The sequence below is a fragment of the Emys orbicularis genome, chromosome 10, assembly GCF_028017835.1.
Source record: "Emys orbicularis isolate rEmyOrb1 chromosome 10, rEmyOrb1.hap1, whole genome shotgun sequence".
Classification (NCBI taxonomy): Eukaryota; Metazoa; Chordata; order Testudines; family Emydidae; genus Emys; species Emys orbicularis.
In genome coordinates this window covers 22,717,821-22,741,795 of record NC_088692.1, presented here as the reverse complement: position 1 = coordinate 22,741,795, position 23,975 = coordinate 22,717,821, and the positions used below count along the sequence as shown (strand labels likewise).

General features: G+C 44.5%; 1 protein-coding gene across 1 annotated transcript; it reads left to right on the top strand.

Annotated features, from left to right (window-relative positions):
* Window positions 1–366: 366 nt before the first annotated feature.
* Window positions 367–23,362, top strand: PLA2G10 (phospholipase A2 group X). The gene is made up of 4 exons (XM_065412829.1): window positions 367–421; window positions 5,106–5,271; window positions 18,787–18,893; window positions 23,214–23,362. The coding sequence occupies exons 1-4, from the start codon at window positions 367–369 to the stop codon at window positions 23,360–23,362; spliced, it is 477 nt and encodes a 158-aa protein (XP_065268901.1).
* The last annotated feature ends 613 nt before the right edge of the window (window positions 23,363–23,975 follow it).

Genomic DNA, 23,975 nt, shown 5'->3' with positions numbered 1-23,975 from the left:
GGAGCCGGCAGTCTGGCCATGGAGCTCAGGCTCAGTTCTCTTGCTACCCAAGTGAATGGTACCAGCACAAGTCTCTTCCTTGAGTCTCGCAGCAGCAGCAGGCGCCCCTCCCCAAGGGCGAGATGCGCACCGAGGCATGGCCTCCCGCTCTGCGCCCCGGGGACGTGAAGAACAGGGGGCAGACTGAGGGCAACCCTTTATAGGCAGCAGAGCAGATGCTGTTCTCACCCACCCACCCACCGCTCTCTGTGCGCAGCAGCGCTGCAGGGACCGCGAGCCAGGCACGCAGGCTGAGCGCCAGGGAGACAGAAGCGCAGCGACTCACCACCGGCTGCCGGCCACCGGCGCGACTCCGCTGCGCTCCTCATGGGACCCCGGCGCCTGGCGTTGTTGCTGCCTCTGCTGCTCCTGCTTCCGACGGGTGAGTGGAGAAACTGCGGCCGCGGACCCGTGCTGCGGGGCTGCTTTAACTGCACCGAACACTGGGAGCTGCCTTGGGCCCACTGGTCTGAAACAAGTTAGAGTTCAACAGAAGTTGGGAAGGAGGGATCCCCGCGGAGCGGAGAGAGGGAAGCCAGAGTGAAAAGTTCAGGGGGAGAGTGAGAGAAATCACTTCGGTCTTATTACAGTTCTACAGGCTTCTCTAGGCATCGCCCCAGGCCAGATCGGGGCTGTATTCTATTTAATTCAACACAAATCCTGTGCTGGACGGGTTCCTACGTACGCTGGGTGTTGCGCTGTTATAATCGCTTGACACTTTCAAATATTATTCTGGGCGAGGATGAGCCGCTTTTGGGGGTAGGAAAGGGGTGAGGGTAAAGCACGATAATTTGTGTTATTTCAAAAAGAAATAACCAGTTCAAGGAGTTGTAGAAAGTATTTGGGCAACGTATAACTCGCCAAATGAGAAATGGATAGTCCAAGCAGTAATTGAAAAATGATCTACAACTTCAGAGAGAATATTTGTAATGCGGACACGTTACAGTTGGCACTCACAGCTTTTCAGTTTCTTGACTTCTGGGTGGTTAATTGTAACCGTAATGTTGCAAATATAAAAGTAGTTTGTTTTTTTTAAAGAAATACAAAAGACTGTAAAAAGCATCAGTGCTATATGCAAAAGATTTACATAACACAATACTTTAAACTAAAGATTGCAGACCCCAACAAAATATATATTGCAAGCCTACACATTTGTGCATAGCTCATACGGAGTATATATAAAACTATTAAAAATATTAAGATGCAAAGTCAAAACACTCAAAGATTAGGAAATGCCAGAATCAAGATTGCTTGTAGGACATTAAGTCAGCCCCCTTATGTGGGCACATTATGATATAGTCTAATTACATACTATTTTTCCACAGGACCCCTCCCATGTTCATTGTCCAGAAGGAGCAGTACTCCCTTAGTGAACGGTTATTCAATATTTTATTTTCTCCTTATTGCTCAATTTACTGCACACTATTCAAACCCTGCTCTAATAATTCCATGTTCACTTTTATCCTGGGGTTTTCTGTGGTACTCTTTAATATAGCATGAGTATTTTACAAACAATGATTTTATTTTCCACAAACACCTCATGATGGGGAATGGAGGCAGACAGAGAGGGGGGGGGGGTCTAAAGTATCAATGGGTTTAAATGCCACACTTGAGACAGTCACATCTAGGACCTGATTTTCCCAAATACTTAGCATTATATAGCATTTCAGTTGTTCAAAGCACAGCTCCCATTAACTTCAGTTGCTACTGAGTGCTCAGCACTTCTGCAAAGCAGACCAAGGGAATCAAGTTGGGCACCCACAAAATATGGAGCAGTGTTAATGACCACCTATGAGAATTTCAGTTTGAGTGACTTTCCTGCCCTAGGAACTCTGTGGCAGAAGCAGGCATAGAAAATTCAATTCTCCGGAGAAGCATTTAACTACCTTAACCATGAGATAGTCCTTGCTCTTACTGCAATCCCCTGCCTGATTCACTACACACCTTCCAATTTCTGCAACAAATGAATCAGGGATCCTACAGCCAGTCTCCTTCATTATAGCGTGACTCTACATTACGGACTCCAGCCTGTGCCCTGAATGAGGCAGGGGTCCTGTGGAAGAGAGTCTAAGTACATGATCACATACTATCATAATGCAAATGCACAGTGGGACTCGAAGGTTCTACTAGGCTCCTTGTCCCAATCCCCCCTGCCCCCCCCCCCAAACACACACACATCCAGTCTCAAGTCTGGCTCTTGTCCCCTCTGCATTCAAGTCAGATGGCTTCCTTCTTTATGCTGCCTGGGCTTCTGCAGGGGGGGCATTGAGAGCATAGGAGAGACAGGCTCTCTCCTCTCAGTTATGGTGCTCATCACCCAGCCAAACCCACTCATGAGCAACAATTACAGAAAAGGTTCAACTTCTCCAGAAGCCTCAGGCTGGAGTAGCATGCTCAGTCACTCTATGGAGACAACACATTCACAATCTGGTCAGTACTAGGAGCTGTGAAGCTAAGCATGCATTGAATCTTGAAAAAAAATTGAACTGATAGTATATGAAGTCTCTACTAGGCATGTACAAACAGTTTTCAGAAGTATATAACTTGGCCAATTCGGACAGATTTTCATAGGGAAGTAAAAAGGCATATCCCTGACATAAAGGGCCCCCTTTGCCAAATTACTAATCCCTGCTCTAAAACAAGGGGGTCATAGAGATTTTCAGAGAAAAGTTAATCAGAATTTTTTTTAAACATTGCAAAACAACATTTTCCTGTAGCCTTGATCTCTGAAGTGGCTGAACTATTGTGGCTCAAATGTTTAAAACAAAACTGTGTGTGAGTGACCCCCAATATGGAAAATTTCAGCCCAAAGGGTTAAAATTTGGCAAAAGTTGTAAGCAACTGAAGACAGGGTCTTATAGTGGGAAGTGTCAAGCAGTCTTAAGAATAGGCAGTGTTATAATGGGCTCCTGTACACAGGGGCGGCTCCAGGCACCAGCGCACAAAGCGTGTGCCTGGGGCGGCAAGCCGCGGGGGGGCGGGGGGGGGGCCTGCCGCCGTGAGGGCAGCAGTCAGGCTGCCTGCGGGAGGTCTGCTGGTCCCGCGGTTTTGGCAGCGGGTACGCCGAAGGCACGGGACCGGCAGACCTCCCGCAGGCGCACCGCCGAAGGCTGCCAGACTGCTGTGCTTGGGGCGGCAAAATACATAGAGCCACCCCTGCCTGTACATTTCTTTAGTTATGCATCACAATTTTATAAAGTTATGCACCTCAGAGTAGATAAAAGTTATTTCCTGTAGCTGATGAAACCGTCTGGTTCAATGGGTGAACTCTACTGCCACTTCCTCCTCCTCCTCACCCTGCTGAGGGGCACAGACCATCTGCAGCAGCACCCTCTGCTCCAGCACAACCCTAATTGCAGCATGGTGCAGAGAGGAGGTCAGGGGAGGGAGGGAGGCGGGACCGGCTTCACAGCAGCAGCAATTCACGTCCCTTGGGCTGGCTCCCTGATCTGGGTGTTGCAACCTGGCACACTGGGTTACAACACTATTCCGGTTTGGAAGTGTTGTAGTGTATTAGTAAAATCAAATAAATGAATGATCTTTTATACAGGATAGGTAAAAGCCAAGTTAGGTAGGTTAAATCTTATAATTACAGTCCTGGTAAATTGGAGATTACAGTTCCAGCATTCTAGCTCTGTCTCTTCAATTATAATGGGCGCTGCCTATATTCCAACATCCCAGTGCTTGAGGTCATAACTGTCAGTCAAACTCTATTCCAATCCTCTCATCTAAGGGTCATTTATAGTCTTCCTTTGAAGTCTAAGTATGACCTCTATTACTTCTGTTATAATGACAGATCATCTGTCATAGATTATACAATGGAATTTAAAGCCAACATATCCTCCCCACTACATGACCCAATTTTATTTAAGAATGCAGAGGACTCTACTCCAATGAACAATGCAGCTCTTGTTACTTATAACTGAGTGGTATGTAAAAAAGTTCCTAATGACATCTAGACATATTGTAGTGGAGGTCTATTTTTGCAATAAAAAAATAAGGGGGGGCAGCCCTTTGGGATCACTGCCCTCCCCAAAGGGCTGGGGGGCCAAGCTGGTATCCCCAACGAATTCTCACCACCCATTTCACTTTAGTCTTCTTACACTGAACTAACTCACCACTGTGTTTCTACAATTGTATGCACACTATACACGATTATGCAAGAGTCTTTTACAGGGCATGTAGACCATTGTAGTAACACTGCAAGTTATAATTGTGGCCTTAGCTCAGTGTAATTATTAGAACAGTTAGAAACCCAGGAAAGAAACCCTCCCTGCCCCACATCCAGTCCTTCTTCTCCCCTGCCAGGGGTCCCAGCAGTGGCACTGGCTTCCCCCCATACTGCAGCTCCCTGCCAGGCCAGACAGAAACAGCCCAGCTTGCACCTTCACCCCCAAAAGCCTGCTGGATCAAGACTTCCTGTTGGTCCACAGCCCCAGGAGGAGCTGCCATGGCTTCTGGCAGGCAGAGTGGCATTCAGGTGCTGGCCAGGCTCCCTGCCAGCAGGAGCCTCCTGTTCCCTCCAAACCCTTCCTAATTTTTAAGCATAGACCAGGCCTAAATAGTCTGGATACTGGCCACTTGCCATCTAGTTTCTTATATTGGGCCTCTTACCCTATATCTGAGCACCTCACAAACATTCAGTTAACGTATCCTCCACAACAGGAGGGAACTGAGGCAAAGACAGTATGGGCTCATCTATGAGAACACTTTGTTTGTGCCAGATGGGGGTGTAAATCTACCTCTTGCTACCCTGCCACTCGTATAGGCAAGCCTTAAGTGCCCAACATCACACAAGAAGTCTGTGGCAGAGCTGGCAATTAAACCCAGATGACTATAGTCTTAGCACTAAACCTTAACACAAGGCCTCTATAGGAGCATGAGATTACCACTTTACTGCGCTCTTAGTATGGTAAAAAAAGCAGCATTTAAACATTAAAAATCTCTAACACTCAGAGTAAAGACAACATTAACAGTTTCAAATAACTGAAGCTTTAAATAAGTGCATAGTGAACATTCTCAAACATTATTCAGATACTGAGTGAAGTGTCTTGGTTTTTCTTTAGATTCTAAAGGTGCTTTGGGAAAAACCCATTCTAGGAATCGAAGAGGAATCCTTGAATTAGCTGGAGCCATTAAATGCAGCACAGGACGCTCTCCTTTTGCTTATCTACGTTATGGATGCTATTGTGGTCTGGGAGGGCATGGCTGGCCTAAGGATAAAGTAGACTGGTAAGAGAACACATTTATATTTAACCAAAATACTGGGTTTGCCATGAGAAGGGTAGGGGAGAGAATAAAATAGACTAAATTCTTATCTGATTTACAGCCTATATAACACTAGTGGGGTGTATAAATGGGGGTAGTATCTGGCCCAGTGGGCAAGGTGTAGCTGCAGAGTGCTAAAATTCCATTGCACTGAAATTTGTACATGAGGCATGGTGTTGAACTCACCTCAATGAGTTGTACTAGCTTTATAGGACGAGTTCACCACTTTGCTACTGTTATTGTTTGATTGAGTGTCCCAGGCTTCATTTTATAATCCATCTTCTCAGAGGAAGTTTTAAAGCTCATCCCTTTTTGAGTTCTGTATATCAGAAACGATGGTAATGTTCTCAAAGGATAAAATGCAGCCTTCTTGCCTCTTATAATGAAGAGCTGGAAGGATATTTCTTACTCTTTCCAGAAAAAAAATGTATGGGACCAAGCATAGAAAGTTTCAACTCCAAAAGTGTGCATTTTAGATTTTTTTTTTTTTTTCAAGACACTAATAACAAAGGGAATCTATGAAGGAAAACTGTTGTGCAAACAGACCAAATTATCAAAAAAAAGTGTATTTATAAATTATACATGTGTGTGCCAGTGTGGATTCCACTCTAGGTGTGCATACACCTTATGCATGCAACACTGGATTTTATTTGAATAGTGTGCATCTGGGCCACACGTGAGCCCTGTGCCTGCAATCTGTTTGGAAGGAAGGTATATTCAAGCCGCCTCACTCCAATTGAGGGTGGCCTCTAGTCAGTGGGCCAAATAGGCAGAGAGAGAGAGAGAGAGATTGAGATTCTTCCTGCCCAAGCTTCCTCACAAAAGTAGAGGAGCCAAGACATCATAAAAAGCCAGTTTTTATGATGGCAGCCAAGTCTATGACCATCATGGTGATCATGCAAAGAGCACTGAGATGCCAAATCTTGGGATATTCCCTTGCAAGGTAGAAGCCACAACTTAGGAATTGACCCTTCAAGTGTTGGTAGCTGTTCAGCAAATGGACTGAGGCCCCTAAGTATAAGGCATTACCAAATTCACAGCTGGGAAGTCTGATTTCCCCTGTGAAATATGGTCTAGGGCCACCCAGCTCTGAAAGCCGAGCAGATAGTGGCAGCTGCTGCCTGGGCATGCCGGTCTGAAGGCATGCCACTGCAACACAGAAATAAGGGTGTAACACATCCTTGAAATATGCTATTTATGCCACGACCAACCTGCAAAAATTGTGTGATTTCTCTGCAATTTTATGAGACCCCCCTATTTATAGTCACTGAAAGATTCCACAGTGACCCTATGCTCTTCGGGAATCTATGCTCTTCCACCCTATTGAAAGGCATACCCTCAACCACCACACACCAGAGATTGCATACCCAGTTTTACCACAGAGTACCAGACAAGGAAATCCTTTGTTGTACCTAGGGTGAGTCCTTTATCTAGAGGAAATAAAGGGGGCACCAGCCTATACTAGACCTCAGCAGACTCAAATATATACAGCATCACAGGTTCAGGATGGTAATGCTTGCCTCCATCATCCCATCACTCCAAACTCAAGACTAGGTCACTGCTCCAATTTGCATATCACCATCCATTCGAGCCACAGGAACAGGGCCGGCTCCAGCATTTCTGCCGCCCCAAGCAAAAAAAAAAAAAAAAAAAAAAAAAAAGCCGCGATCAGCAGCGGCAGTTCAGCAGCAGGTCCTTCACTCCTAGAGGGAGCGAGGGACCTGCCGCCCCCGAATTGTCGCAATTGCCGCCCCAAGCACCTGCTTGTTAAGCTGGTGCCTGGAGCCGGCCCTGCACAGGAAGTACTTGATTCACTGTGGGCAAGGCTGCACTTGATCATCATCCTCCCCTTTCTACAGGGGAGGCTAGAGTTCTGGAAATGGTGCAGTCAGCATGGAGTGACTAAGATAGCTCTGCACTTACTAGAGGTCAGCAACAACCTGGTGGACTTTCTGAACAGGAATGTGGCAACCAGCCATCAGCAGTCACTGAAGAAATCCAGCCTGGAACGGATATTCCATTGGTACACAACTCCCACGGTAGACTGTTTGCCACGGCAGACAATGCCAAGTGCAGGAATTTCTGCTCCAAGGAGATATGAGCTCTGGCTCCCTTCTAGGTGCCTTGTACAGCAGTCCTTGACACCACCAAAGTAAATCTTCCCACGATCTCCAGGATGATAGCCAAGCTATGCTCATCATGATAGCCCACTACTGGCCGAGACAATTTTGGCTACCAGACCGACATATGCTCAGCCATTTCCCCATATGCCTTCCCACCTGTTCAGATGTTTTCATAAAACTATGGTCAAATATTGCTCCCAGATCCAATTATTGCTTCTGATGGCCTAGATCAGGGGTCGGCAGCCATTCGGAAGTGGTGTGCCGAGTCTTCATTTATTCACTGTAATTTAAGGTTTTGTGTGCCATTAATACATTTTAACATTTTTAGAAGGTCTCTTTCTGTAAGTCTCTATTATGTAACTAAACTATTATTGAATGTAAAGTAATTAAGGTTTTTAAAATGTTTAAGAAGCTTCATTTAAAATTAAATTAAAATGCAGATCTTATCAGTTTAGTGTGATCCTTGCCCGTGCTTTTCCTTGCTGAGTTTTCAATGTCTGGCACGTATTTGGATACTTTAAGCTGCACACCAGCTTCTGAGTGATCAGTTGTTAACCTCTCTGAACACTGGTGGAGCTGGGCCCCCGGGCCCTGAATATTCCTGGTGCCCAGGCACCATGGGCCCATACAACTCATCACCCCTGCCTTCCTCTGCTACAGGCTTCCTGTGAGACCTTGGGCCAGTCACTCAGCCTGTTTGGATATGTCTGTGCTGCAATAAATGGGCAGCAGCTGGCTCTGGCTCGCAGGGCTGAAAAGAGTGATGTAGATGCTCAGCCTCCCAGATCCCAGAAAGGGTCTTGCATTCAATCTATATTGCTAATTTTAGCCCTGCAAGCCTGAGTCAGCTGACCCAGGCTGAGACTTGGTGCAGCGAGTTTTTTATCACAGTGTGGATGTCTCCTTTGTGCCTTAGTTTTCCCTCTGTACAATGGGAACTGCCCTGCCCTGCATGGCTGCCGGGAGGGTGTCTTAAAAATAGTGAATTGCTCAGCTACTGCAGTGATGGGGGCCAGATAAGCCAGAGAGTCCGGGGCCGGACGGGACCACCAGCTTATTTAGCCTGGTCTCCTGCATGTCATAAGTCATCAGCAACTGAAATTAGATCGAGTGTTACAGCCAAAGCTACAAGATTGCACAGTGCACTGCAAAAAACGGAAAGCCATTTACAGACAGAACCCCAGGCCGGCAGCAAAGTGCCACTGAAAATCAGCTCGCGTGCCACAGGTTGCTGACCCATGGCCTAGATGTCAGCTGGTTGAGCAGGACTGCTAGAAATTACGCCTTAGAGGTCCAAGAGACTGTTTTACACAGTCAAACCCTCCACTAGGAAGCCTTAATTCTTGAAGTGGAAAAAGACTTTCCATTCAGGCAAGTCAGTGTGAACTCAATGTGAAGCCAGTAGAGGCCCCAATACCAAAGATTCTGGACTGCACACACTGCTGCTGAAGCAAGCAGGCTAGCCTTTTAGGTGGAGCTAAAGTCCATCTGGCAGCAATATCAGCATGCCACACCCCAATACAGTCATATTCAATCTTTTCACATTCCATGGTATTGAGATTCTTCAAGGGCCTTCTCCATACCTGCTCTATGGTTAGAGACCCTGCTCCCACACAGAAGCTTGATGTTGTTCTACAGCTCATGGAGCCTCAATTCAAACCGTTAATGTAATGTTTGTTATACCACCTCACCATTACAAGTGTTTCTCATAGCCATCACGCCAACATGGAGAGTGAGAACTGCAAGCTCTCCTGGCAGGACAGCAACATACATCCTTCCATGATGACAAAGTGGTGATTAAACTGCACCCTAGATTCATCCCTAAAGTGTTCTCAGAATTCCCTGTGAAGCAGTCTAGTACTCTATGGGTAGTCTTCCCTCAGCTGCACTCGTCAGTAAAGAAGCTTCATACGTGTCCAGGGCCCTGCTTTATTACAAGGACCAAATCTTTCAGGACTTCTGCCTTGGTGTCTTTGTGCCCATATACCTGGTGTGCAGAAATGCCAAGTCATCTAGCCCCAGAGTATCTCAAAGCAGTGGAAATGCACTGTGTAATCTGCTATCAGTTGACTGGAAAGCCTCTCCCCAAAATGTCAAGGAATGCTATACCAGGGCCCAGGTGACTTCTTCAGCCTGCGTTAGAAATATACTGATCTCTGAGAGATCTGTAAGGCAGCCATATGCAGCAAGTCACTGACCTTTGTGGAACACTGTGCACTTGATATGGCAGCCAGAACAAATACGAAGTTCAAAAAGCAGTACCTCAATCCCTGTTTGACGGATACAGCCAAGATTCCTCACTCTCACCATCTGGTGAGGGTTCTGCTTGTCAGTCACCTACAGCAGGATCCACAGACACATTGCGACCAGGGTCCCAGTGTGGCCAGCTGTGGTCACTCAATTAGGGTGAACTGCAAAGAACGGGGCAGCCAACCCCCCCCAAAGCTGGTGGATATTCCAATATTTAGATTTACCAAGCCAGCATAAAACAGCTTCATTACCTTACTGGTTACGCAGAAGTCCAAACACCACAGTTCTCTTGAAGTGTTCCAGCCTCAGGCCTCCATCCAGGTACCCAAGCCAAATATGATGATATCTGAAAATCTTATTTCATCATATAAAAGAAAAGGGTCTACTAATCCCAAAGGATCGGACACATTACCTCCCAGGTTATTGAATATTCCAGATCTTACCCAAATACATGTTACAGCCAATTTTTAACAACTAAAATTTATTAAAAAAACAAGAGTATGGTTAAAAGATCAATATACATACAGACACGAGTTCAATTCATTGAGGTGCAGATTCATAGCAGATGGTGAGCTTTGTAGTTGCAAAGAGTTTTTTCCAAAATAGTTCATAGGTTATAGTCCAGGGGTCGGCAACGTTCGGCACGCGGCTCGCCAGGGTAAGCACCCTGGCGGGCCGGGCCAGTTTTATTTACCTGCTGACGCGGCAGGTTCGGCCGATCGCGGCCCCCACTGGCCGCGGTTCGCCGTCCTGGGCCAATGGGGGCGGCGAGAAGCGGCGCGGGCGAGCGATGTGCTGGCCGCGGCTTCTCGCCGCCCCCATTGGCCCGGGACAGCGAACCGCGGCCAGTGGGGGCCGCGATCGGCCGAACCTGCCGCGTCAGCAGGTAAATAAAACTGGCCCGGCCCGCCAGGGTGCTTACCCTGGCGAGCCGCGTGCCGAACATTGCCGACCTCTGTTATAGTCCAATGTCCAAATATCATATTCAGGGCGTACCAGTATAACTGGGACCTCAGTCTTGCGACTCAAACTTCTCCTGATGAAGCTTAAGCAGATCTAAGATGACAGAATCAGTACCCAAGGACCTTTTATAGAATTTCATGTGCTCTTGGACAAGTTGGGAGTTCCTCCAGGAACAAAAGGTAATTAGGATAACTTTGAAGGAGGTCCATCACCGGTACTTAGCTATTAAAACCATTTGCTTGTTCCTCCACCATTCACAGCAGAGGTGGGCAAACTAGGGCTCACGGGCCACATCTGGCCGTGGGACTGTCCTGCCCGGCCCTTGAGCTCCCGGCCATGGAGGCTAGCCCTTGGCCCCTCCCCTGCTATCTGTGAGAGCCGCCGGCCTGCCCTGGTGCTCTAGACTGTGCAGCAGCGTTGCTGGCTCCGGCCAGGCGGCACGGCTGCCAGTCCTGGTGCTCTGAGCGGCATGGTAAGGGGGCAAGGGTTGGATAAGGGGCAGGGGGCGGTTGGATAGGTGTGGGAGTCCCAGGGGGCCTGTCAGGGGGAGGGGGTGTGGACAGGGGTTGGGGCAGTCAGGAGACAGGGAGCAGGGGGGGTTGGGGTCCCGGGGAGCCGTTAGGGGCAGGGGTCCCAGAAGGGGGCAGTCAGGGGACGGGAAGTGGGAGGGGGCGGATAGGAGGCGGGGGACAGGCTGTTTTGGGAGGCACAGCCTTCCCTACCCGGCCCTTCATACAGTTTCAGAACCCTAATGTGGCCCTCAGGCCAAAAAAATTGCCCACCCCTGATTCACAGTATGTTTCAAAGAGAGATGAATACCTAGATATCTGATGTTTACAATTCATTTCAATGCTAGGAAGTTCAGAGATCAAAAGAACAATCAGAATACAGCATAGATAGGGACTGTTGATTACATTGTCGACCCTACTCATACATATGTAAATACACAAAAAACACAAACATTATCTCCCCACGTCTTTTGAGAGTTATTTATTTTACAGGATGTTTAACACTTTCTGCCCATGTGTCACACACATACTTGAAAAAGAAAGTATAGTTACTTACCCTACTGTAATTGTGATTCTTAGAGATGCTGTAGTCAGTGTGGATTCTCTAACCCACACGCCATTCCTGCTTTTTTAAGTCAAAGCCCATGTAGCTAAGGAATTGCAAGGGAGCTAAGGAAGGTTTGTGGCTGACCCACTCTTTATGGACTTAAACTTTAAAGGTCAGAAGGGATCATCATCATCTAGCCCAGAGGTGGGCAGCAAACTTTTTGGTCCAAGGGCCACATCTGGGCGGGGAAATAGTATGCAGGACCCTGAATGTAGGGCTGGGAGAGGGGGTTGGGGTGTGGGAGGGAGTGTGGGATGTGGGAGGGGGTGCAGTGTGCAGGAAGGGGCTCAGGGCAAGGGATTGGGGTGCAGGAAGGGTGTGAGGTGCAGGAGGGGTTCAGGACAGGGGGTTAGGCGGCTCAGAGCAGGGGGTTTGGGTGCAGGAGGAATTCGGGGTGCAGGCTCCAGCCCAGCACTGCTTACCTCCAGCAGCTGCAGGATGGCAGCGGTGTGCAGCAGGGCTAAGACAGACTCCCTGCCTGCCCTGGTCCCACGCCACTCCTGGAAGTGGCCAGCATGTCTGGCAGTGGCTCCTGGGGGTGGGATGGGGCAGGCAGCTCTGCCGTGCGCTGCCCTCGCCTGTGGGTACCAACCCCGAAGCTCCCATTGGCTGTGGTTCCCTGTTCCTGGCCAATGGGAGCTGCGGGCAGTGGTGCCTGCAGGCGAGGGCAGCACACAGAGCCCTCTTCCCCCCCGCCTCCCAGGGGCCACAGGGACATGGTGCCAGCTGCTTCCGGGAGCAGCGCAGGGCCAGGAAGCCTGCCTTAGCTCCGCTGAGCCATGAGGCTGGCAATCCCGCAGGCCAGATTGAAAGTCTTGATGGGCCAGATCCGGCCTGCGGGCCGTAGTTTGCCCTCCCCTGATCTAGCTTGACCTCCTGCATATTGTAGTCCACTCACTCCTGTAATAGACCTCTAACCTCTGGCTGAGTTACTGAAGTCATCAAATCATGATTTAAAGACTTCAAGTTATAGAGAATTTGCCATTTACACTAGTTTAAACCTGCAAGTGACCCGTGTGCCGCATGCTGCAGAGGGTCTCTGCCAATCTGACCAGGGGAAAATTCCTTCCCAATCTCAAATATGGCAATCAGTTAGACTGTGAGCATGTGGGCAAGACACCAGCCAGACACCCGGGGAAAGAATGCTCTGTAGTAACTCAGAGTCCTCCCCATCTAGGGTTCCATCACCAGCTATTGGAGATGGTTGCTGCTAGCAGTGGCAGGTCAGCTACATATGAGGAGAAGGCCTACAATCACATCACCCCCTCCATACACTTATCAAACTCTGTCTTGAAGGCACTTGTTTTTTGCCCCCATTGCTCCAATTGGAAGGCTGTTCCAGAACTTTACTCCTCTGATGGTTCGAAAACTTGGCCTAATTTCAACAGTAAACTTGATGGCCAGGTTATAGCCATTTATTCTTGTGTCCACAGTGGTGCTCAACTTAAATGAATCTCCTCTCTCCCTGGTATTTATAGAGAGCAATCATATCTGCCCTCAGCCTTCTTTTGGTTAGGCTATACAAGCCACTCCTGTCTGTTTCTGCTAAGTCTTTCAATGGTTCCCCAGCTGTGCCCCAGAATTTTCAGCTTGGCTTCCACAGCTCTTCACCATGTTGTTTTTGGGCAGCCTCATTTTCACTTGCCTTCAAGTGTCCATCTTATTGCTACTTTAGTGATGGAATCAGTTTCCATCCGAAGAACATGGCCAATCCATCTTCAATGCCTCCTGGCAATGAAGAAGAAGAAGAAGAAGAAGAAGAGGAAGAGGAAGAAGAAGAGGAAGAAGAAACAAGCCAACCTCATTGAGTCGCCTCTCATAAGGTAGGTTTTCCATTCCTCGGATAATCCTAGTAGCCGTTCTCTGCACCTGTTCCAGTTTGAATTCATCTTTCTTAAAACATGAGACCAGAATTGCACACACTATTCCAGATGAAGTCTCACCAGTGCCTTGTATAATGGTACTAACACTTCCCTGTCTACTGGAAATACCTCACCTGATGCATCTTAGGACTACATGAGCCTTTTTTCATGGCCACATCACCTTGGCAACTCAGTCATCCTGTGATCAACCAACACACCAAAGTCTTTCTCCTCTATCACTTCCAACTGCCATCCCCATCTTATAGCAAAAATGTTTGTTAGTCCTTAAGTGCATGACCTTGCATTTCTATTACTCCAGTTTTCAAGGTCATCCAGATTTTCTTGTATAATATTCTGGTCCTCCTCCATATTAGCAATACCTCCCAACTTTGTGTCATCTGCAAATTTTATTAGCACACTCCTGCTTTTTGTGGCAAGGTCAATAATAAAAAGAGCGCCCCCCCGCCCCCCCCAAGATCATCCCCGAGGAACTCCACTAGTAACCTCCCTCCAGCCTGTCAGTTCATCTTTCAGTATGACATACTGAAGTCTCCCCTTTAACCAGTTTCTATCCACCTTTCAATTCTCATATTAATCCCCATCTTCTCCAATTTAATTAATATTTTCCCCATGTGGAATTGTATCAAATACCTTACTGAAATCCAGATAAAGGAAATGCAGAAGATCTAATGTCTAAAAAAAAGCAGTTATCTTCTCAAAGAAGGAGATCAGGTTGGTCTGGCACAATCTACCTTTTGAAGAGCCATATTGTATTTTACCCCAATTACCATTCACCTCTATGTCCTTAACTACTTTTTCTTTCCAAATTTGTTCCAAGACCTTGCATATAACTGAGGTCAAGTTAACAGGCCTGTAGTTGCCTGGATTACTCCCCCCACCGCCTCTTTCTTAAAAATAGCAAATATATTAGCAATTCTCCTGTTACAGGGAGTTTACAGATTCATTAAAATTCCTTGCTCTTGGATTTGTATGGAAGCACATAAGCACAAGCATGCATAGCCCCAAAGACACTATGAAAAATAAGATCTGGTTACGTGAGCATGAGTGGTTACAGTGGGATCCATACTGATGTTAACATCTTAAACGACACTTGGTAGTAACCATACTACCAAGTAAACACCTACAAAATGCCTCCTAAAGATCATCATTGGGAATATGAATCTACTAAGATACTCCCCTCCTCTGCATTATCTGTTGCACCCCAAATTGGGGATGTTGGTACCCTAACAATAAATGGTATTGTAACCAACAGGAAAGCAGAACTTTATTTTGAATATTTCTTTAGGGCTAGAATATACAAACAGATCACATTTTAAACTCCTTTGTTGTACTGAAATCTTGACTACGTGGAGTAAATTTTATGATCCTCTGTCTGGATATCTGAAGCTTTTGAATGCAACTTCTGACATTTATTTTGTAGACAATTTTGTGGAAGGTAATTGCTACTTTAATTACTAAATTAAGACTACAGATGGAAGGAAGAGTATTATCTTTGCTTGTGGTCACTGTAAGCTCAAATCCTTCATTCTGGTGTATATTTTTTCAGATGCCATAAAGAGCCCCTGGTGGCAAGCCAGCTTCCGGCTTATAAAATATGGCTAGCTATTTGTGGTATGGGTTTAGTGGGTACACAACTTGCCTTCTTTTGTCTTCATTTTTAAGACATCTTTACAGAGCTTCTCAATTTGGACAGCAATTAGAAAGTACAAGACCTTTATGCATACTTGGGTTTCACAAAGGGCAGCTGCATTCTTATTCTCCCTGTTTTATTTCTTGAAGTTTTGATCACATCACTACAGCTATGTTACTTTCATAAAATCAAAAGTAAGACATAGCAATTCTTAAACACACTTCTGTATTTAACCATTTGAAACACAAATGGATTAAAAATTAATTCCCCAACTTCAGCTAGGCAAAGGCTGTTTGTTTTTCCATAATAAATGCTAAGTCCATGAGGCACCATAATCTAGTAGTTAAAACATGGTGCTGGGAACCATGGCTTCCTGGGCTATATTCTGACTACCTCAGTCCTGCTGAGGGAGTTTGGAGAGGTCACCAATTTTTTCTGTGCTTTGTTTCTTTATCTGTCAAATACGTATATTTACCTACATCACAGGAGCATTGTGAAACTTTGTTTGTGAAGCACTTTGCAATCTTTAGATGAAAGGTCATGTCGAGCTGCCAAGTATTAGTTTAACAAATTTTAGCAAAATAAATAAATAAAAATAAAAATCACTTGTTTATTCACTGTTGGCAGCAATTTGTGAAATCAAGATAAAAATAAATTCTTGATAGTGCTGAGAGTCAAAGCACTACTTTTTAAATCTTTGTAGGTCCAGAGCCTAAAAAGTGAAACATGCCAATCTAAAAAAATCATATACGCACTGCAATACTATATTTGTCACCAGACGAGACCAGATGTCATCACTGAGCAAAAAGGGCTCACTAACACATCCTACTCTCCATCTGAGCAAAAAGAGTGTATCAGTAACTATTGCATAGTTTAGACTCCAGAGTTTGTAGCAGAGCCTACAGCCCCCTAATTCGAGATCCCCCCAAAATGTCCCCAGTTGTCAAAGGTAGTTGCAAGAGTAGTGACTCTGGATCAAGAATCGAGAAGATTTATGAAATAGCAATTTTACAATAAAATACTCTTTCCTATATAGCTTTTCTATATTAGCTGTGCTAATTATGAAGGCTTTAAAAAAACAACAACAAAACAGGAAGGGTGAGTCACTTTGAGTTACCCCCAAATTTTTTCTACATTAGCAATTCAATTTCACTCATTAAATGACACTTAACAACTTAATTCATCAGTGCTGTCCAAATAAATCCCAATTAAGCAACAATTCTGCTTTTATTCTGATTATACCAGGGGTGGGCAACTTTTTGGGCAGAGGGCCACATCTGGGTGGGGAAATTGTATGCAGGGCCGGGGCAGGGGGTTGGAGTGTGGGAGGGAGTGCGGGGTGTGGGAGGGGATGCGGTGTGCAGGAAGGGGCTCAGAGCAAGGGATTGGGGCAGAAGAGGGGTGCGGAGTGTATGAGGGGGCTCAGGGAAGGGGGTTGGGATGCAGCAGGAGACTCAGGGCAGGAGGTTGGGGTGCAAGAGGGGTCCTGGGTGTACGAGGGGGCTTAGGGCAGGGAGTTGGGGTGCAGGAGGGGTTTGGGCTCCGGGGTGGCAGCGGCGCACACCGGGCCAGGGTAGGCTCCCTGCATGCCTGCCCTGTCCCCAGCCCTGCGCCGCTCTACGAAGCGCTGCAGCCCCTGGGGGAGGGGGGGTTGGAGGGCTCCATATGCCCTGCCCTTGCCGCGCCTCCTGGTACCTCCCCCGAAGCGCTCATTGGCTGCGGTTCCCCATTCCCGGCCAATGGGAGCTGCGGGGGGCGGTGCCAGGAGGCAAGGGCAACGCACAGAGCCCTCTGCCCCCCTGCCCGGGGGCCGCAGGGACGTGGTGCTTGCCATTTCTGAGAGCGGTGCAGGCCCCATGCAGGCTGGATCCAAAGCCCTGGGGGGCTGGGGCCGGATCCGGCCCGCGGGCCATAGTTTGCCCACCCCTGGATTATACAGTAGTCATGTCTGTTCACTGTATGGCCACACACTCTACAGGTATTGCTTGGTTCTCTACCACAATTAAGGGACAGTGTTACAGCTTAAGTAATGTCTTTATTTAAACAATACTATTTCATAATAGATCTTACTGCATTTCTTATCTTGATTAGTAATAAAAAACTAAAAATGGATGCCCTTAACTGTGGCAGACAACTGTGCCAGTGTACTATTATACTGCACACTTATTTTCATGGTGTGTAGTGTACATACCCATGAAATCTCCTCCAGGTATAAACAGCAATGGAGACAGTGAGGCACAACTTAGGCAAATAAAGACACACCTGAAGGGAGTATGTAGTTGAGTGTGTGGGGCTGTGAGCCATGCAGGATACGTATTCCATTACATACCTGCACACTTCAGACTTGTCTTTACTCTACTTGCCTAAGCCATGCCTCACCAGATACATTGCTATTTGTAGCAATGTAGCCTCCAGCTGCCTGCCCTCTGCTGAAGCCCTTCCTCGCACTGCAGGAAAAAGCTCTGGCAGTGGGGCAAGGCTCTGCCAGCTCCCTGATGCTGGACAGGGGAGCTACATATATGCACTACCTGCTACCAAAAGGTGTGTGTAGTGTGGACGTAGCTGTAGTGTGATTGGGCCCTGTCACTGGGCAGTTTCTTGGGAGACACAAAGGTCACTGTGATTAGAGAATACTGCCAAAATATCCTGATAGGATCATTTGAGAGCAAAAAAGTACACACGCAGCTAGATTAGGTACTGTGGATCTTAGATATTCTACTCGTTTTCTTCAATACTGGTTTAGGATATATGAATAAACATGGTGAAAGAATGTTGTTTAAGTGCTATACTACATTAAAAGCCAATTATCTATTCTCTCATTAAGACTCTTGACTGGATCTAGAAGAATTTGTTCATGGAGGCATTTAGTGTTTTGTAGTTGCACAGTCTATGTACAGTACACCCTTGCTATAATGCCCTTCATTATTACAAACCTTCCGCTATAACGGACCTGGTCCCTGGATCCCAACTACAGGACAGTCTTAAAAAAAAAAAAAAAAAAAAAAAAAAAAAAAAGATGTTGCACATGCATGCACAATTTTTGTTCAGCATCACGTTAAGCCCAAGGGCAGAAACTAAGGAGTGGGCCCACATCCAGCCTCCCAGGGCTGAAGCCAAAGCCCCGCTGAGGTGGGGGCTGACAGCCTGGAACCCAGCTGCTGCAGGGGCTGACAACCTGACCCTCTCTACGATGGCTGAAGGTGGAAAGGTCACCTAAAATCACCTTCTGTGACCAACTCCTAGCCTTAGGTATCATCATTATTTTATTAATTAAGCTAACTCCTTTATCTAAGGCGACTTCATTAACTTACTCCAGCAGTTTCATTCCTTTTGATTGTCATTTCGCTATAACGAACCCCTGGCTATAACAAAAAGGCATGGATGCCAACAGGTTTGTTATAGTGAGAGTGTACTGTGTTAATAGGAAAAGTGTGCCAACAAAAGCATTACAAACATTATGACCACACAATATTATAGTGAGATAAACATAAATCCATCTTTTTATTGCTGTCAGGTGCTGCTTTAAGCATGACTGCTGCTACAGTAAGGCAGAGCAAGCAGGCTGTAAGCCCAAGATACAGAGCTATAACTGGGAATGTGAAGACAATGCTGCTGTGTGTGGTGAGTAACTAATTAACTATTCTCTTTCTGGCACAGGTCCCTGAAAGAACACCACAATGCCAGTCTGCCACTTGTAACTTCCTTATTTTGTCTTTCTTTCTTTGCACCATTTCTATTAACACTCCTAATGCTCCTAAATTTGTTCATCGCTGAAGTTTTAGCTTCAGTGAGTTTCAAAATAACCACAGCTTTAAAGTGAGGGAATCACATGCTGTACATAGAAAACTCATCAGTAATACAAGGCAACTTTAAAAAGTTAATCACCAATCACATACAATTTGCATTCTGTCATGCTGCTAGAACCACACTATGCTACACTGCTGTTGTCACAAATGGAATCTTCATCAAGAGAGCCACTGCCAATAGTAGACTCAGAAACTGAAGTACTTTCAAATGCATCTTACAATTTACACATCGCAGGAAATGCTTCTCCACATCTGAATATTCAAAATGGACATAAGCACATCTGGGATGATTATCATTTCTATGCACTGTAGTACAGTGATTCTTAAACTTTTTCCATTCTTTGCCTATTCTCCTCTCCCTCCCCCCCAAAAACAAGAAAAGAAAAAGAAAAAGAAAAAAAAAAAAAAACCCTTCATAAGCCACCTTTCCTCCCAGCTACCCATTTCCTTGCCGCTGGGTTCTCAAAATGTTTCACACTGCAGCCTAATGGGAAAGGCTCCACTTAGTCATGGCTAGAATTTATGAACCACTGCTTTAATATATGTAATAATGCGGTACGTTACTAGGTTTACATATAGGAGCAATATGCCCATAGTGGGTTTTTTTGTGGCCTATCTTTTTGAAAATAGACCTCTACCCCGATATAATGCTGTCCTCGGGAGCCCCCCCCCAAAAAAAAAAAACCAAAAAAAAAAAATCTTACCGCATTATAGGTGAAACCGCGTTATATCGAATTTGCTTTGATCCGCCGGAGTGCACAGTCCCACCCCCCCGGAGCGCTGCTTTACTGCATTATATCCGAATTTGTGTTATATCGGGTCGCGTTATATCGGGATAGAGGTGTACGTAGAAATTTATACTTCAGAATTCCTTGGGTCATTATTTTCTTGCTCACAGCACCTTGATGTGTTTTTCTTCCATAAGATTTAAACTTCAATACATTTGCCAAACTATGGGAGGGCAGAAGAGGATTGCTAAGTAATGACATGACCAGCTGGAAAAACCATGTAAAATTAAGAAAAGCAATCTGGTTAAGCAATCTGATCAATAGCTACAGTATGTCAAATTGATCACGTACTCATTTCCTAAATTAATTCATCAGGCCCCCTGCAGAAAAATCTCCCATGGATATCAGGATAGGAATTCATTGAGCCCTAAAATTCAGATAAGGAAAACTAATGTGAAAGAGGAACTAAATGGGATTCATATGCATGTTCAACAAAAATGCTGCTTAAACAATTTTTTTCAATGCACCAGAGTTTCAGCTGTAAGCTTTAACATACCTTCAAGAGGCAGAATAGAATTACGAGTACTGTTCAAGATTCTCTCTCTTGGAAGGAAGTCAAGTTATTTCCCTTCAGCCGCAAGAAATATCTTTAGTGGAGAGCCAGAAACAAAGATTGAAATATGGGAACTCAAGTTATGTTAAACAGAATTTTGCTCAAATTAAATCAAAAGTAATGAAATTAGAAATGAAAGACTTCACTCAGATTGACAGCACACAATAAGATTCAGAGTGGAAAGATTTTGCTGTAATTAGGATTTAACCTCCCTCCCCACTCCAAACATTTTTCTGTAGAACTTCTCTCTCAATTTTACAACAGTAGCCAAACATTACAATATAAATTGTTTCAGTAATTCTGCAGTGTGTATTGTATAACTCCTACAGCCACAATTATTTTATGTATCATTTGTTAAATCTTTGCGGTCCTCTCTCCCCATCTCTACCTAGTTTATTGCTGAATATCTTAATTGCAGTTACTTTGAAAACAACTTAATTTAAAGAAGTCAATCTTGGAGGTCATTAATCCTTCCTGAAGACTCCCGCAAAGTTTTTATACTTGCTAATGGCAATTCCAATCACTGAAAAGAGCATGTGTGTTGATTCTTACCATTATTATTGTTACCAACTTAATCTGATACACCTAGAGGGAAGCATGCTTTGCTATCTTACACCTGTCCCCACTGTAGATTAGAGAAGATTATGTTTGTCTATTCATGTAGCTAAATTTTGTCACAAAATTGGTCTCTGGCTTCGAGAGGTGAAGATTGGGAAAGGGAGGAGACCTTTCTAATACCAAGTATACACACTATGGAGACTGGAAGTTAACAGATAGTAATTTTTGTTTAATATCCCTGTCCAGCTTTCGACCTTTCATTTGGTCACCTGACCCCCTATTTTTATAACTGTGCACATAATAGTAAAGCAAAACAGAAGCTGAGAAGATTATTCTGTGATTAAGTTTACAAAAAGAAGGAAGGATTAAGCCCACAAAAGTTGTAAACTTAGTATTAGTGGTCTCAGCAAGTTTAATTCTACCTGCTTAAACTAAGTTTTTCATTACAAGATTACATAAAACTGGGCAAACAACATGCTGTAGTATTTGACAAATTTTAAGACAAAAAGTTACTCACCTGTAATTGTAGTTCCAACTGTATTGCCACTGCAGAGGTAAACCCTGGGAGCAAAAACCCTGAAGCCATCTAGAAAGCAATTACTGTTGGCACCACACAAAAATATGGACACTGATATGAAACAGGAAGATGTCTCGCCAGTAGGTTTCTTACTGCCACTTACTCCTTCTTACAAATATGACATTTAGCCAATAGAAAAGGCACATTTTGAACTTAAATTTGTTTTGCTCAGGTGCATTTGAGAATTAGTTTTAGTCTAGCATATTTAAATGCATGTAATGCTGCATTGGGGAACATGTCTAGATTATGACAATCGGTCATGTTTAAGATAAATTTAAAATAGTGCATTAGCCAATTAGTGCTTGTGATCACTTTTAAAAAAAAGGTTTTAAACTGTTTCTACACTAGGATTAAAAGTGTTAACCAACGCATTTTAACCATTTTAAAAAAAATGTGATTTTCCTACTCTAGTCTAAAGGTAGCCTGCTAGTAACAGCCAAAATAAGTTAACTGCATGCTCGTGAGATGCAAAATATTAAATTTAAGGTGCCTGACATGCCAGAGACAATTTGGGGTGGGGGAGGGAAAGGGAGAGTGCTGTTCTGCATTCTTCTCATTTAAGATCTTGTCTATTCTACAGATGTAGCCTGCCCTGAGATCTAACATGGTTATGTTTCAAGCACAGTTCAATATCATAGCATGGACTAGATTTTAACCATGCTCCACAAGACTGGGCTGTTACTGTGCCAACACCTTGGAGTGATTCAGGGGCAGAGTTAAAGATCCACTCTACACTTCTCAATTCAACTTTGATTTAACGGTGTCAGAAGCCACCTGATATAAGTGGGTCCTCCAAGACTGTTGTACTTGCTCTCTACAGGTCACTGTATACTACAAATACCTGATCGAATACCAGAGTTGGAGAAAATAAAGACCATGTTACTGCAACATGACAGTTACAAACAAAACCTTTGTGAAAGACACAGAAAATAACTTTTTGTAAGGTTAAATTGCACCTTACACACTATGTTCAACAGCCTATTTAACAAGTCATGTTGTAAAATGAGTGAGTTAAGTTTACTGTAGAAGTCTTAACACCTTTGCAACTCAATTTTATAGTACACAAGTCTAACTTTTAATGTTGCATCTTTTAAAAGGGTGTTAAATACATACAGAGAATGAAGAGACACTTCTCTCTGACTAGAGCAGAGGAGGATACAAAACAATTACCATTACTCCTTTCTGAAGAGGAGCTAAAGTAATAAAATCCCTCCATAAGCATAAGAGGATTAAAGATAACTCCTCACTGAGGGTTTGCTCCTCCCAACACAGTTAGCAAAATTAATTTCTCAGCTAAAATGAGCTCTGCAGTTGGGATTGCTCACAAATCCCCTCCCCTCTCCTCCCACTATCTCCATCTGCTGGGAGGTATCATCATAATCTAGGTTCAGTCTAGCCCAGTAATTTGGGAGAATTCTGGTTTACCATTAACCAAGTACAGCAAAAATTTCAAAATATGTAAAGAACAGTAGAAGAGGAAAGAAATCACAGTTGGTTAAAGTAAAAGGCTTGTTATAAAAATTAAGATGTTACAATTTATACAGGAAACAACATTCAGGACAATTTTCTGACTACTACATTTACTGCTTATTGTTACCAATTGATGTTCTTTAATTACTTTAAGAACCATTTGTACTTTGTTTTCATTTTCTTTTCCAGATTCACTAGAAGATAAATGCCAAAAAATAATGTGTGAATGTGACCGCAAAGCTGCCAAGTGTTTGGCTAAAGCCCCTTATTACCCAAGGTACATTTTCTGGCCAGATTTTGTATGTGGTAACAATCACCCAAAATGTAAGTTTTGGTGAGACAGAAGGACACTACTCTAATATTTATAAAAATCTGTATGTGCTTTTGAATTTAAAAAATAAAATTTCTATAAAAAATGATGATGGATTTTTTTCCCAGCAACGTTCGTGCAGGTCTAGTTTTCATAATGCATAAGCTAAAAGGAAATGTTGTGGTTCTTAACAGCTGGGAAACTGTAGCAGCTTTCGTGGACTGAATATCAAGAACAATTTTATCAGAGATGTCTAATAGTCTGTGAACCTTTGTCACCACAAGCAGCAATGGAATGTTAACTATGGGGAAAGCCTCTAGAACACCAGCTTTCACTGTGTTATTCACTGCAAGCTACTCATTTTCTTTCATCAATGTTGTTCTATCACCCACATATGCAAAACAGCATGTAGGGATGGAGTGAAAACCTCTACTTTTAAACCTCATTTGAATCCTGAAGCTAAAATTTTATTATTAGATTTAGCCAAGGGAAAGGCACACTCAAAGTGACACGGTCAATTTAAGGAAGGGCTTTTAACCTTTGTTATTAGCAACACTTTTGATAACCAACAATAGTTTACTATATAAAAGTTTTGAATTTCACTTGGCCTAGGCAACACAATTAGACTGTTTAGCTTCATT

Coding starts and splice junctions, on each gene's coding strand:
- PLA2G10 (XM_065412829.1), top strand. CDS start 367: ATGGGACCCCGGCGCCTGGCGTTGTTGCTGCCTCTGCTGCTCCTGCTT. Junction 5,272..18,786: donor CCTAAGGATAAAGTAGACTG/GTAAGAGAACAC, acceptor TATTGCTGTCAG/GTGCTGCTTTAAGCATGACT. Junction 18,894..23,213: donor AGACAATGCTGCTGTGTGTG/GTGAGTAACTAA, acceptor TTTCTTTTCCAG/ATTCACTAGAAGATAAATGC.